This window comes from Hyla sarda, chromosome 9 (genome assembly GCF_029499605.1).
Source record: "Hyla sarda isolate aHylSar1 chromosome 9, aHylSar1.hap1, whole genome shotgun sequence".
Classification (NCBI taxonomy): domain Eukaryota; kingdom Metazoa; phylum Chordata; class Amphibia; order Anura; family Hylidae; genus Hyla; species Hyla sarda.
This window is the reverse complement of record NC_079197.1, coordinates 131284376-131298597: the sequence shown is the minus strand read 5'-3', so window position 1 is coordinate 131298597 and position 14222 is coordinate 131284376. Positions and strand designations below refer to the sequence as shown.

At 41.7% G+C, this 14222-nt stretch overlaps 1 protein-coding gene across 6 annotated transcripts in view; it reads right to left on the bottom strand.

Moving 5' to 3' along the window:
* The window catches only part of KLHL13 (kelch like family member 13), an 85261-nt gene that overhangs the window by 51997 nt on the left and 19042 nt on the right, over positions 1 to 14222 (bottom strand). For all 6 annotated transcript variants that reach the window (XM_056541098.1, XM_056541096.1, XM_056541097.1 and 3 more), the window contains 2 exons: positions 3151 to 3283; positions 945 to 1141 (listed from right to left, as the gene is read on the bottom strand). In XM_056541098.1, the coding sequence (XP_056397073.1) occupies positions 945 to 1141; positions 3151 to 3283 (330 nt within the window). The remainder of the gene's footprint in view (positions 1 to 944; positions 1142 to 3150; positions 3284 to 14222) is intronic.

The following is a 14222-nucleotide window of genomic DNA, read 5'->3' as shown; positions in this document are numbered from 1 at the left end:
GGCCATGGCACAACTGACACCAGTGGGTCATCACCGGATTTCCTTTACTTAAATGGGGTCTGCCGGGGATCTAATTTTTTCTCTGCTAAACTTCTGTTGTTACGACAGAGTCCTACAGCATTGTGAACTTAGCCTAAGCATAAAATTCCTGATTTGTATGTGATAAGGAAAAGACAGCTGGAAAGTGATCAACACTTCATTACAGTAAAAGTGGCACCAGTAGATAGAGAAGACAATAGATTGGGGCGCCAGTTCAGCCCCTCCCCCCCCCCCCCACACACACACACAACCCACCATCATAATGACCCCTACAAAAGGTCACAGAGAATGCCCAGTAACCTTAATATTCATATGAATGGGACAACTGATGTCTGATGTTTCCTGTGTCCATGGGGCTTGCTGTAAGGCTGCTAAAAACAGATATGGCTAGATTGCTGCCCTCATAATAATTAGAGATGAGCGAAGTTACAGTGATTCTATTTGTCACAAACCTCGCGGCTCGATAGTTGCTGACTTTAGCCTGCATTAGTTCAGCTTTCAGGTGCTCCGGTGGGCTGGATACTCTCTCCTAGGACTATATCCACCTTTTCCAGCCCACTGGAGCACCTGAAAGCTGAACTAATTTATGCAGGATAAAGTCAGCAACTACCAAGCCGCGAGGTTCGTGACGAATCACATCACTGTAACTTCGCTCATCTCTAATAATAATGTACAAAATGGAAATAAGATAAAATAAAAATCAAGATGACAAAATAGAAAACTGATTGTAAAAACAGAACATGTTTCTGAATCTGGCTGTAATGAGTGAAAAATAAAAATATAGGCAATATATTCCCTTTAACATCTTTTACGCATTCAGGTCATAGAGAAAACTCAGTAACATGAGTAAAATGCTTAGAGATTTCAGGCAGATCTGAAGAAAGAGTTCAGTTCTTTGGTCTTACCCCAGATATAAGAAATACTTTACAGAAGTCCAGCACAGGCAGTATCTGTAAAAAGCTTGCAGCTTCCAGTGTATCTTGAAGATTATCCATATTCAGGGAAAGTTTTGCAGTGTAAATGAAATCAATAATTTTCTTTAATCCAATTTTGTTCACACCGTGTAATTTAATGCACATTAAGTCCTGTTCCTTCATTCCACCTAGACAAGAAATCAGACTTCATTTTAATTATCCTTAAGATGTGCACAAGTTAAATAAAACGTTGTACATTAAAAGTCTTTGTTCGCAGTAGACACTTGAATATGCATAGGGCGTTAAACTAAATTCCAGGTTTAATTACTCAAGGATTAAATGTTACACAGAATGTTCTTACGCATAAATTGCATTTAGTGTTTGCAGGTGAAGAAAGTAAGAATTACACATTCCAATTTTAGACAACTGATATTCTACCAAAACACTGACAAGACAAAGCCTCATATATTACATCATGGGCATTTACATTAGTTTCCTATAAAAACTAAATAGTTAAATGGTTTTACTCTTTTTGCACTATTGTATGCCATATCAGTTCCATCACAAACGCAACAAAAAACAGGTGGAATTATTTTATTATTAATAATTCTATACTTTATAACTAATTTTGTGTCTGTATCCTTAGATAAAGAAAATAAAAACTGCTTTTAATTATTATATGACACACACTGCTTATACAGGTATATCTTGGTTACATTAACCCTTCAGAGTGATGACTGATTTTTGAGCTCTCACTGCCTTTATTGCATTTCTGAGAGTTCCTTTCACCTATTTCTCATTCTCTCCATTTCATTGAGTGAGACCAGAGACAGACTGTTTGCCAGTAGTACACACAGTTACTTCCTCCCTTCGTTGTCTGGCCCCTCCTGTATCCCATCTTGCTGCGTTGTTAAAGACAGATTTCCCCTTACAGGCAGTGAAAAGCAAGATTGCAGTGAAGTGAGACACCTAGTGGCCAAGCCTCCATCACTTTCTTCTGGTGTAAGCAGTCATTTTTGGTAAATAAAATGATTTACAAATCATATTATGGTATTGACAACAACAGTTATTTTAAAAAGGTTGCTCATGTGGAAAGGTCTTTTTGTCTGAAATAATTTTTATGCCTGCTAGGGACAGTCACATATTTGCCCCTAAATTTCCTTTTCCAGTTAACAGGCATATTGAGTTGCTGGAAATCCTGCTACACACCAGCAGGACCGGGATGTTGTCATTCAGGACAAAAAAAAAAAAGGACATATTCTGCATGGCTCATCAAAAGTGTCCTTATACAAACCAATCAGAACCCAGCTTCCTACTCTGGAAATGCATTTGGACTGGTTGCTATGGGCCAGTGTTTCCCAACCAGGGTGCTTACAGCTGTTGCAAAACTACAGCTTCCATGCCTGGACAGCCAAAGGCATTAACAGACTAGATAAACATGGCCCAAGTCTGCAAAATGAGGCATAGAAGAAGTAAAAGCATGAAAAAAAAAAAATCTATTAGAAGACGGCAACATTATTTCTACTACCACATCAAAACCTTATTGTTATCCTGTATAATGTCCATTAGCTTATGCCCGGTTACAATAAAAGGAAGGGTTCATCTCTTCTGCACTTTGTATTTTCAGTATTATCCATGACAATGGGACAAAGCAAAGCAGCATTTCATAAATAAAAGATGAATTGCTGCTCAGCATTACAAAAAGCTCAAACGCCATGAAATATTGGAAGGTCATGTATCCAAATTGTTATGTATTTGTATACAAACAGGCAACCAAGGGCAATGCAAATTACACTATATCAAATTGAATAATAAAAGAAAAAAAATACAAAATTTAAAAAAAAAATCTTTAATAATATGACACACAATATTAGACGGTTCTGTGAGTCACTATAGATGGTATATTGCCATGATTAACATGTTATACTGAATGTGACTATTTGGTTATGTGTCTATCTAAAGGACAGTAAATACCAGAGGGAGCACCAAGAAAGAAAAAAGTGTAATTGATTTAAATGATGGTGTATGTTACTAATGCCAATGTTTCTTGTGTGCTTGTGCCAATTTATGGAACAAAGCATAAAGGGTTCTCCAAAGGAGAAATAAGGTATAGCAAGCAGTCTCAAGAATCTTAACTGCCCTATAATCCGTTTCTGTGATTCCTTTTTAACTTTGCAACATTTCACTATGATATCACCTGTAAACATGGCTTTGAAGTAATCACTTGAGGATGCCATCATAGCTCTGTGAACTGGAAAGATTTCCTCCCCATCACCTGGCACTAATGTAACATCACAAAGCAAGCCTTCTATTCGTAGCTGGTCAAATCCCTGTAATCAGAAAAGAAAAGAGCATGAAAGAGTGAATAATAATAAATATATGTAATAGGAAAACTACCTAAATTATTTATCCAACACTCAATGTCCTTCAACAAAGAACCAAAATACAGCTTATAACCCCTAATGTTAATGTTTTCATAAACATCATGGCAGAAGGGTGGGGAGAGGATTCATCAGCTGGCAAGCGCCTGCCTAATTGTGTTCACTGTGTGCTTTTATTTTGGACATTGACTTGAGCCAAAGCTAGCTCCCAATTACGCAAAATTTTCACGTTCGTAACCTTCCTTGCAGAGGGTGTGGTTTGCAGATAGTTGTGCCGGTTGGTGTGCTCTTAATTATTTGCACAAATGTACTCCAATGAACCACTATGAACTTTTTCTCTATTTCTTTTTTTAGCTTGATCTCTTAGTGCTCGTTCACATTGCTGACAGGCTACGTTATACAAAGCTACATTGGAAAGTCTGTCGCAATAACAGGAATTTGACGGAGAAAAAAATTGTGATAACTATTTTTCTCGGCTAAACTCCGGTAAACTACTGGATCCCTGACAGACCGCATTCAAGTCAATGGGATCTATAGGGACTCAATGGTGACATGGTGGAGTTTGCTGTGCTCAGACTCATTTTTGGGGCCGTTCGCCTAACGGGCACTTAACGGGACGAAGTACAACGACAATGTGAACTCAGACTTATGGTACGGACATGCTACCCAAGGCATTTTAACCCCTTAACGACGCAGGACGTATATTTACATCCTGCGCCGGCTCCCGCGATATGAAGCGGGATCGCGCCGCGATCCCGCATCATATCGCGTCGGTCCCGGCGCTCATCAACGGCCGGGACCTGCGGCTAATACCACACATCGCCGATCGCGGCGATGTGCGGTATTAACCCTTTAGAAGCGGCGGTCAAAGCTGACCGCCGCTTCTAAAGGGAAAGTGACCCGGCTGCTCAGTCGGGCTGTTCGGGACCGCCGTGGTGAAATCGCGGCGTCCCGAACAGCTGACCGGACACCGGGAGGGCCCTTACCTGCCTCCTCAGTGTCCGATCGGCGAATGACTGCTCCGTGCCTGAGATCCAGGCAGGAGCAGTCAAGCGCCGATAACACTGATCACAGGCGTGTTAATACACGTCTGTGATCTGTGTAAAAGATAAGTGTGTACAGTGTTATAGGTCCCTATGGGACCTATAACACTGTAAAAAAAATGTAAAAAAAAAAAGTGTTAATAAAGGTCATTTAACCCCTTCCCTAATAAAAGTTTGAATCACCCCCCTTTTCCCATAAAAAAGTGTAAAAAAATAAAAATAAACATATGTGGTATCGCCGCGTGCGTAAATGTCCGAACTATAAAAATATATCATTAATTAAACCGCACGGTCAATGGCGTATGCGCAAAAAAATTCCAAAGTCCAAAAAAGCGTATTTTGGTCACTTTTTATACCATTAAAAAATGAATAAAAAGTGATCAAAAAGTCTGATCAAAACAAATATCATACCGATAAAAACTTCAGATCATGGTGCAAAAAATGAGTCCTCATACCGCCCTATACGTGGAAAAATAAAAAAAAGTTATAGGGGTCAGAAGATGACATTTTTAAACGCATAAATTTTCCTGCATGTAGTTATGATTTTTTCCAGAAGTGCGACAAAATCAAACCTATGTAAGTAGGGTATCATTTTAACCGTATGGACCTACAGCATTATGATAAGGTGTCATTTTTACCGAAATATGCACTGCGTAGAAACGGAAGCCCCCAAAAGTTACAAAATGGCGTTTTTTCTTCGATTTTGTCGCACAATGATTTTTTTTCCGTTTATCCGTGCATTTTTGGGTAAAATGACTAATGTCACTGCAAAGTAGAATTGGCGACGCAAAAAATAAGCCATAATATGGATTTTTAGGTGGAAAATTGAAAGGGTTATGATTTTTAAAAGGTAAGGAGGAAAAAACAAAAGTGCAAAGAGTCCTTAAAGGAGTAGTCCAGTGGTGATTCAGTGGTGAGCAACTTATCCCCTATCCTAAGGATAGGGGATAAGTTGCAGATCGCGGGGGGTCCGACCGTTGGGGCCCCCCGAGATCTCCTGTATGGAGCCCCGACAGCCGGCGGGAAGGGGGCGTGTCGACCTCCGCACGAGGCGGCGGCCGACACGCCCCCTCAATACAACTCTATGGCAGAGCCGAAGCGCTGCCTTCGGCAATCTCCGGCTCTGCCATAGAGATGTATTGAGGGGGCGTGTCAGCCGCCGCTTCGTGCGGGGGTCGACACCCGCTATCTCGGCGGAGAGCCGGGGCCCCGTACAGAGAGATCGCAGGGGGCCCCAGCGGTCGGACCCCCCGCGATCTCAAACTTATCCCCTATCCTTAGGATAGGGGATAAGTTTTTCACCACTGGACTACCCCTTTAAGGGGTTAAGATGCTAAAAAAAAAAAAAAAGATTTAAAAAAAGTATGTTCACAGTTTCAAGAGGGCAACATTTATTAGAAATTAAAGCAAAAACAGAAAAAAAGCATTTTGATGTGTTTTCCTGGTGTTTGTGTCCTTTTTGACTTCAAAATGCTGCAGCCAGATGTTACTTTAAATTTAAGAGTCTACACGCAGAGTACTTTTGTTCATGAAGTTGTTATAGTGTTCATAAGGTTCATGATCGTGACAAGTAAAGCTGATAAGTACTGTATTTACTGGGGTATAACACGCAATGGCCTATAAAACGGACCCTAATTTTTCCAAGGAAATTTGGGTAAAAAAGGTTTTTTACCCAAATATCCTTGTTAAAATGAGGGTGCGTGTAAATGCGTGTACCCTCATTTTAACAAGGATATTTGGGTAAAAAATTAAACTTTCTGGCCCCGCAGAAGCCATTGCGTTTCAATGAATTAGAAGCTTCTGCAGGGCCATAAAGAGTTTATCTGCATATAACACGCAGATAGACTTTAAGCTTACAATTTTAGTTACAAAAATGTTTGTTATACGCCAATAAATATGGAATCTGATAGATTGCTGTATTATGTCATCTTTGGCAGTCCCATAGCAAGGGGATGGAGCACTGGTTGAGTGTTGTGATGTGTTCTGTTTGGGGACCTCTTAACCCCTTAACGACTTGAGCTATATATATATATATATATACGGCGTGGAGCTGAGCACACTTCGTATGCTTTCGGTCCCGGCTACTATGAGCAGCCAGGATCTGCGGCTAATGCTGGACACTGGCCATCGGGCCGATGCTTTGCAGTAACCCTTTAGACCACGCAATCAAAGTTGATTGCAGCGTCTAAAATTCCAAAGATGCAATTTTGGCAGCTCAGCGGAGCTGATCGGGATCATCGTGGTAAAAGACCCTTACCTGCCTCCTCGCCGTCCTATCGATTCTCCAAGGCTCCAGTCAGCTTCAGCAGGCTGGAGCAATGCAGTACTGATAACACTGCAAAGCTATGGCATAGTATTGAACAGTGTAAGCAATCTAATAATTGCATGTAATAGCCCTCAATGGGGACTAAAAAATAGTGTAAAAAAAAAGGTTAAAAAAAAAAAAAAAATGTGGTAAAAAAAAAAAAGGTAATAAATGTGATTTAGCCCCTTTCCTAATACAAGTTTCAATCACCCCCCCCTTTGCCCCAAAAAATATAACAAAAACAAAAACAAACATACATATGTGGTATCGCCACGTGCGTAAACGTCTGAACTATAAAAATATAATGCTAACCTCTTAAGGATGCAGGGCGTACCTGTACGCCCTACGGCTTCTCCAGCAGGTATATAACACGCCGTGACCCCGCGTCATACTGGGTCAGTCCTGGTGTCTAATGACAGCCGGGACCCTGGGCTGGTCCCCAATCGTTGTGCCGCGTGCTATTAACCGTTTAGACGCGGCGTTCAAAGTTGATCGTCGCATCTAAAAAGAAAGTAAAAGCTACCCGGCAGCTCAGTTGGGCTGATCTGGAACATTGCGGTGAAGTCGACCTATCGACCATAAATAACACCGATCTTTGTCAATGCACGGCAATGATTTGTGTACGAGATCGGTATGTTCAGTGTTATAGACACTAGGGGGGGCTATAACACTGCAAAAAAAAAAAAAAAAAGTGTGAAAAAAAGTTAAAGATCATTTAACCTCTTCCCTAATAGAAGTAAGAATCACCCCCCTTTTCCCATTGAGAAAAAAAAAAAAAAAAAAAAAAAAAAAACACATATGTGGTATCGCCGTGTGCGGAAGTGTCCGAGCTATAAAAATATATTGTTAATTAAACCGCAATGTCAATGGCGTATGCGCAAAAAAATTCCAAATTCCGAAATAGCGTATTTTTGGTCACTTTTTATATCATGAAAAAATTTATAAAAAGCAATCAAAAAGTCCGATCAATAAAAATATGGTACCGATAAAAACTTCAGATGACAGCGCAAAAAATTAGCCCTCATATCGTCCCGTACATGGAAAAAAATAAATTATAGGAGTCAGAATATGACAATTTTAACGTATACGTTTTCCTGCATGTAGTTATGATTTTTTTTTTAGAAGTACGACAAAATCAAACCTATATATGTAGGGTATTATTTTATCCATATGGACCTACAGAATAAAGATAAGGTGTCATTTTTACCGAAAAATTTAACGGAAGCCCCCAAAAGTTACAAAATAGTAACAATTTTTTTTTCAATTTTGTCGCACAATGAATTTTTTTTCCCGTTTTGCCGTGGATATTTTGGTAAAATGACTAATGTCACTGCAAAGTAGAATTAGTGGCACAAAAAAAAACCATAATATGGAATTTTAGGTGCAAAATTGGAATAGTTATGATTTTTAGAAGGTGATAAGGAATAAATGAAAATGCAAAAACGGAAAAAGGTCCTTAAGGGGTTAATCAAACCGCACGGTCAATGGCGTATGCTAGAGATGAGCGAACTTACAGTAAATTCGATTTGTCACGAACTTCTAGGCTCGGCAGTTGATGACTTATCCTGCATATATTAGTTCAGCTTCCAGGTGCTCCGGTGGGCTGGAAGAGGAGTATACAGTCCTAGGAAAGAGTCTCCTAGGACTGTATCCACCTTTTCCAGTCCACGGGAGCACCTGAAAGCTAAATTAATTTATGCAGGCCGAGCCGAGAAGTTGGTGACTAATCGAATTTACTGCAAGTTCGCTCATCTCTAGCGTATGCATAACAAAAAATACTAATGTACAGAATTGCGTGTTTTTGGTCGCTTAGTATACATATAAAAAAAAAAAAAATCAATCAATCAAAAAGTCCCATTAAAACAAAAATGGTCCCGATAAAAACTAGACATACAAGTATGAGCCCTCATATAGCCCCGTATGTGGAAAAAATAAAGTTATAGGGGTCAGAAGAGGACATTTTTAAACGTGCTAATTTCCGTACAAAAAGTTGTAACTTTATCAAAAAAAAGATAATTGTCATTTTTACCGAAAAGAGCCCCCAAAAAGGTTTATTTTTTTATTTTATTTTTTTTTCAATTTTGCCCCAAAAATATATATATTTTATGGTGAAATGATTGATTACAAATTCAATTGGTGGGGCAAAAAACAAGCCCTCATATAGGTATGTAGGTGGAAAATTTTAAGAGTTATGATTTTTAGAAGGCGAGGTGGAAAAAAACAAAAGTGCAAAAATGAAAAAACAACAACAAAAAAAAAAACAACATGTCCTTAAGGGCTTAAACTAGACTTTTTGTGGCAAGTCTTCCCCGCCAACAAGAACCCCCTTCCCCCAGCCAACCAAGCCCCCCTTCAACACCACCATACTGTTCCATGTTCAGCAGTCCACCTGACCTCAACATTTACTGCTTAGTCCAAAACATATGGGAATATGCGCATAGACATTCACACACTTCTTGTACAGGGGATAAGTGTTACTCACAACCACTTTGTCTTCCACAATGTTTCTTCTTTATTTGCAGCACAATCGGTCAACAGTAAGATGACACAATGTATCTCCTCCACTCCAAGGAATGTCACCGTGACGCAGAGAGACAGCATTCCTTGGAGTGAGTGGCGAAGAATCATTTTGCCCTGTACAACAATCTATACACACGTTCCTCTATTTTTCAACTAAGAAGCGCCCCCCCCCCCCCCCCCCCAATATCAACAGAGTTATCAAAACTTTATGTATCATACTCTATAGAAGAAAACATTACTACTTTTTAAAATCACTGAAATCCCAGTGTGTGGTGACTAAAAAAAAAAAATTGTTAGTGCCTCTCTACTGCAGGTATTTGGAAGAGATTTTGTATCTCAATGCCATTACTACGGACAACAATTTATTTTTTTGGGAAAGAGACAAAAATGTTAAAATGTGTAGTTTGATCCCAACAGTGGCTGTACACTTTCAAAGGGGTTATCCTGACCTTAAAGAGTCCAGCTTTATACATCTTATCCCCTATGCAAAGGATGCAGCCCCCGGCATTCTGTGCTGGGTGCTGCCTCCGAGACGGGGATGTGTCATCACTGCCACACAACATCCCTCCCATAAACATGACTGGAGGGGGCGTGCCGTCACTAGGAGGCATGGCCGTGACGTCACATCCCATCTCAGAATGCCGGGGGCTGCACAGAGATTGTGGGGGTCTCCTGCGATCATGCATCTTATCCCCTATCCTTTGTATAAAGCCAGAATACCCATTTAAATTTTGATGGCTTTTTCCTAGAATAGGAGGCAATCAATATTAGATCAGGGGGAGTCTGACTCCCGGCATCCCCACAGATCGGCTGACTGAGAAGTGACCAAGACCACCTCTCAATTTTCACAAATCATCATCACTACAATTGTCATACTATTAGTAGCTGCAGTGAAAGGTACTGTAGTGCTGCCCTATTTAAGAGAGCAGAGCAAGGCTGCGGTACGTTGCTCCACTGCTTCTAATCGCACAAGCAATCTCTATACTAACACACTAAAGTTCTGTAATTTTCAGATATAAATCTATGATTGAAGGCGTTTGGAGTAGCAGTATTAGTCCAGTGACGCAAACACTGCTGTAGTATCAGCTGACACAGAAAACCCCCTTTAGCAATGCCATTGTGCACACAGTCCCGATGGCAAATACTTACTGTTCTCCATAACACACAAAACCTGACAATAAAAGAAATGTCACAAGGAGCCGGCATGACTCACTATTCTCCATTAAACAGGAAGCCTAAGAGGCACAGCTATTAAAATGCTCAAGGACTTAACAGCGATGTATCAAGCATTTAATTTTAGTTTAAGCAATTACATTTAAGTATATAGAGAAGAAGGAATTTATTTTATTTTTTCAAATATTTTAGAGGTCATATTAGAGGCATGCACTCCTTGGCTTCAATGTCTGTTCAGACAGTACAGCAGAGTGTGTGTCTTAGGGCAGATTTCTAAGAGTTATCTGATGTCAGGATTGCAGGAAGAAATGGAGTCCATAGACCCGGTAGTGACAAAGGACACACACACACACACACAGTGGTTCCTTAACATACAATAACATACATAATATAAATGTGAATTTGTAGAGAAATGCCATATTAATCTAATATGGTCATCTGCTTGTCACGTCAGACTTCTAGTGATGAATGAGGTGAACCCATGAACTGGTAATCCACAAGCATGTATTGGTGATGACCAATGCAAACACATCCAGTAGGTTACAGTTGGGTTGATTAGACTCAAGTGGGGTCAGTTCAGACTACATGAAGTTTTAATGAGTTTTGTTGCAAAAAATACAATACAAATTGCCATGTGGAGAAAAAGAGGTTATCGATAAATCACAACTGAAGCGTTTCATGAAGATGTTAAGTTTGATAAGGTATTTTAATAAGGTATACTCCAGGTATACCGACTGCACCAAGGGCTAAAATGAAGTGCAGCAATCAAATGCCATCCTTTCTCTCAGTAAAGCCAGAGGTATCATGGGAAATGTAAACAGCATTAGAAAATCATTTCAGTGGGGAAAAAGAAAAAGGCTGCTGGCAACCCCTGCATGCCACATCAGCTAAATCGGGTATACACAAGAACCTCCACATTATTCTCTAATAGTCTACGCTGCACTATACAAGTAAAGAAAAAAAAAATTATTTCTTGAGTGTAGCCCTATTTGCAAGGACAGCTAGACAATTTGGTGCACAAAAGGAGCTCATTATAAGTCATCAGAGAATTGGTATAAAACCTTTAGATGCTTTTAGAGTTAGACATTTTTTGTGCATGTTTGACATGTGCAAAATTTAACAAATGAACTTGCACATGGACAGTAAATCCATGAACAGACAAAGCTTGTGTTAAAGATAGAAGGGAACTTAGTGGTAGAGCAGTTTTGTTGTTCATACGGGGATGTGGAAATCCTATCGCTCGACGCCCGGGACAAGTAGTTTTGGGCGCCGGGCAGGTGAATTGTTCATAGATTTAGCCCTGTATCGGGCAATCAGGGACAGACAGACTTCTCCCTTATTTTTCTTTAATGCCGGTGTGAGGCGCAGGAGCCGATGCAAGTCTGCACCTCACACCGGCGCTCAGAGTGTATGGAGGGGGCAGTGGCCCCCAGCTGATTTCAGTAGCCGGGGGCCGCTGCTCAGAGCCCCCCAGCCGGTGTGAGGGGATCTCAGGAACGAGGGCAAAACCCGAGGTCACACGTCTGCAGGAGATGATTAAGCCACGCCCCCCTCATCCCCCTTCCCGGAGGATGGAGAGCGCAGCTCTGCATAATACAAGAAGACAGGGGGAGAATGAGGTAGCCCACAGCTCCTCCCTCCCCCACACACAGCCTCTCCCTTCCCCCTGCTCTGTCTACACAGGACCTATTTTATCACAGGGAGGTTTCAAGTATTCAAGGGGGAAAATACAGAGCGGGGAGAGGACGAGTGTGAGGAGACTGCACTGCACAGGCTGAGGATTTCACCTCACACCGGCTCAGGTGAGGAGGCCGAGCATGCAGGCGGAGGAAGGGGTGGTTGTATATGTATGTAATGTATGATTGGGGGGGGGGGGGTGTGTATGTATGATGTGTGCATATGTATGGTGTATGTGTCATGTGTATATATGAAGTGTATATGTGTATGGTGTCCGTGTATGTGTGATGTGTAAAAGTTGACAGCAGTATCTAAAGGAATCTTATAACCATCCCTGGTGGTCTAGTGGGGTGAATCGTACTATTTTGGTTGAAATTATTTTATCTACCAGGACAAGTGGATTTTCTTAAGGGGCAAGTAGATTGTGTTCCGCTTTAGTCCCTTGGACAAGTAGTTTTTTTTTTTTTTAAACTTCCACACCCCTGGCATATGTTGTTAAAACTGGCATTTTTGCACTAAAATGTTGCACGTTTCACTTGGTGTAGATGTGCTTTGGTTGTGTTGTACATTGATTTCCCTGTTTAGGTTTACAGTGGTAACAGATTTATGAAATACATTTCCACATTTTAAGTGCAAAAAATGGCACAAAGCATGACATTTTGGTACAAACTCATATCAGCCAGGACCACACTTATTCAAATCTAAGCAACTTTACTATTTATGAAGAACGTGCACCTCTTTGATAAATGTGGGGGAAGAACACATGATGTACCCCGAGGCAAAAGGGGTAAAAATAACTACACAATTATACATTTCCCCCATACAATTTTAATAATTCCCCCACTGTGCTGAATCTCCTGTTACCCATGCATAACACTACATACATGGCAAACACACAGCTCCTCGATACATACATTGTACAATACAATACAATAGCTTTTCTTGATGAGATTTACTTTATCAGGTCTCACTGGTGAAAGACATTTTAATGTAAAACAAACTACTTACAGCACTTAGTTATGATGTCAGAAATAAATTATTTAGGATTGTTAAAAGGGAAACTGAGCATGTTTACTTACCAAGATCCGTGGTCCGGTTCGGAAGATACAAGGTGTATTAGCCAGCACTGCTAATCTGGAAATTACTGGCTTTGTGGAAGAGGAAAGGCCCAGTATACCCAGCTTCCCTGCCTCCATCATCTCTGCATCAATATGCCCATCCACCTCATGATGCATATGGGAGCAGAAAGGACCAAGACAGGGAAGCTGGGTATGCCTAGTCCAGCCACCATTGCACAAATTGATATTACTGTATATACACGAGTATAAGCCGAGTTTTTCAGCACGATTTTTCGTGCTGAAAACACCCCCCTCGGCTTATACTCGAGTGAACTCTCCACCCGCAGTAGTCTTCAACCTGCGGACCTCCAGAGGTTTCAAAACTACAACTCCCAGCAAGCCCGGGCAGCCATCGGCTGTCCGGGCTTGCTGGGAGTTGTAGTTTTGAAAGCTCCGGAGGTCCGCAGGTTAAAGACCACTGCGGCCTTCGACATCATCCAGCCCCCTCTCACCCCCTTTAGTTCTGTACAGTACTCACCTCCGCTCGGCGCTGGTCCGGTCCGGTGAGTAGGTCGTCCGGTGGGATAGTGGTTCCGGGCTGCTATCTTCACCGGGGAGGCCTCTTCTAAGCGCTTCGGGCCCGGCCCCAGAATAGTCACGTTGCCTTGACAACGACGCAGAGGTACGTTCATTGCCAACGTACTTCTGCGTCATTGTCAAGGCAACGCCTCTATTCCGGGCCGGAAGCGCGGAGACGAGGCGCCCCCGGTGAAGATAGCAGCCCGGAACCACTATCCCACCGGACCACCTCCTCTCCGGACAGCCCTGCAGCACCGGACCAGCGCCGAGCGGTGGTGAGTACTGTACAGAACTAAAGTGGGGTGAGAGGGGGCTGGATGATGTCGAAGGCCGCAGTGGTCTTCAACCTGCGGACCTCTGGAGGTTTCAAAACTACAACTCCCAGCAAGCCCGGACAGCCGATGGCTGCCCGGGCTTGCTGGGAGTTGTAGTTTTGAAACCTCTGGAGGTCCGCAGGTTGAAGACCACTGAGGGCTGATGATGAGAAGAGGATGATGAGAAGAGGATGATGAAGGGGGGGGGGTGTGGGATGA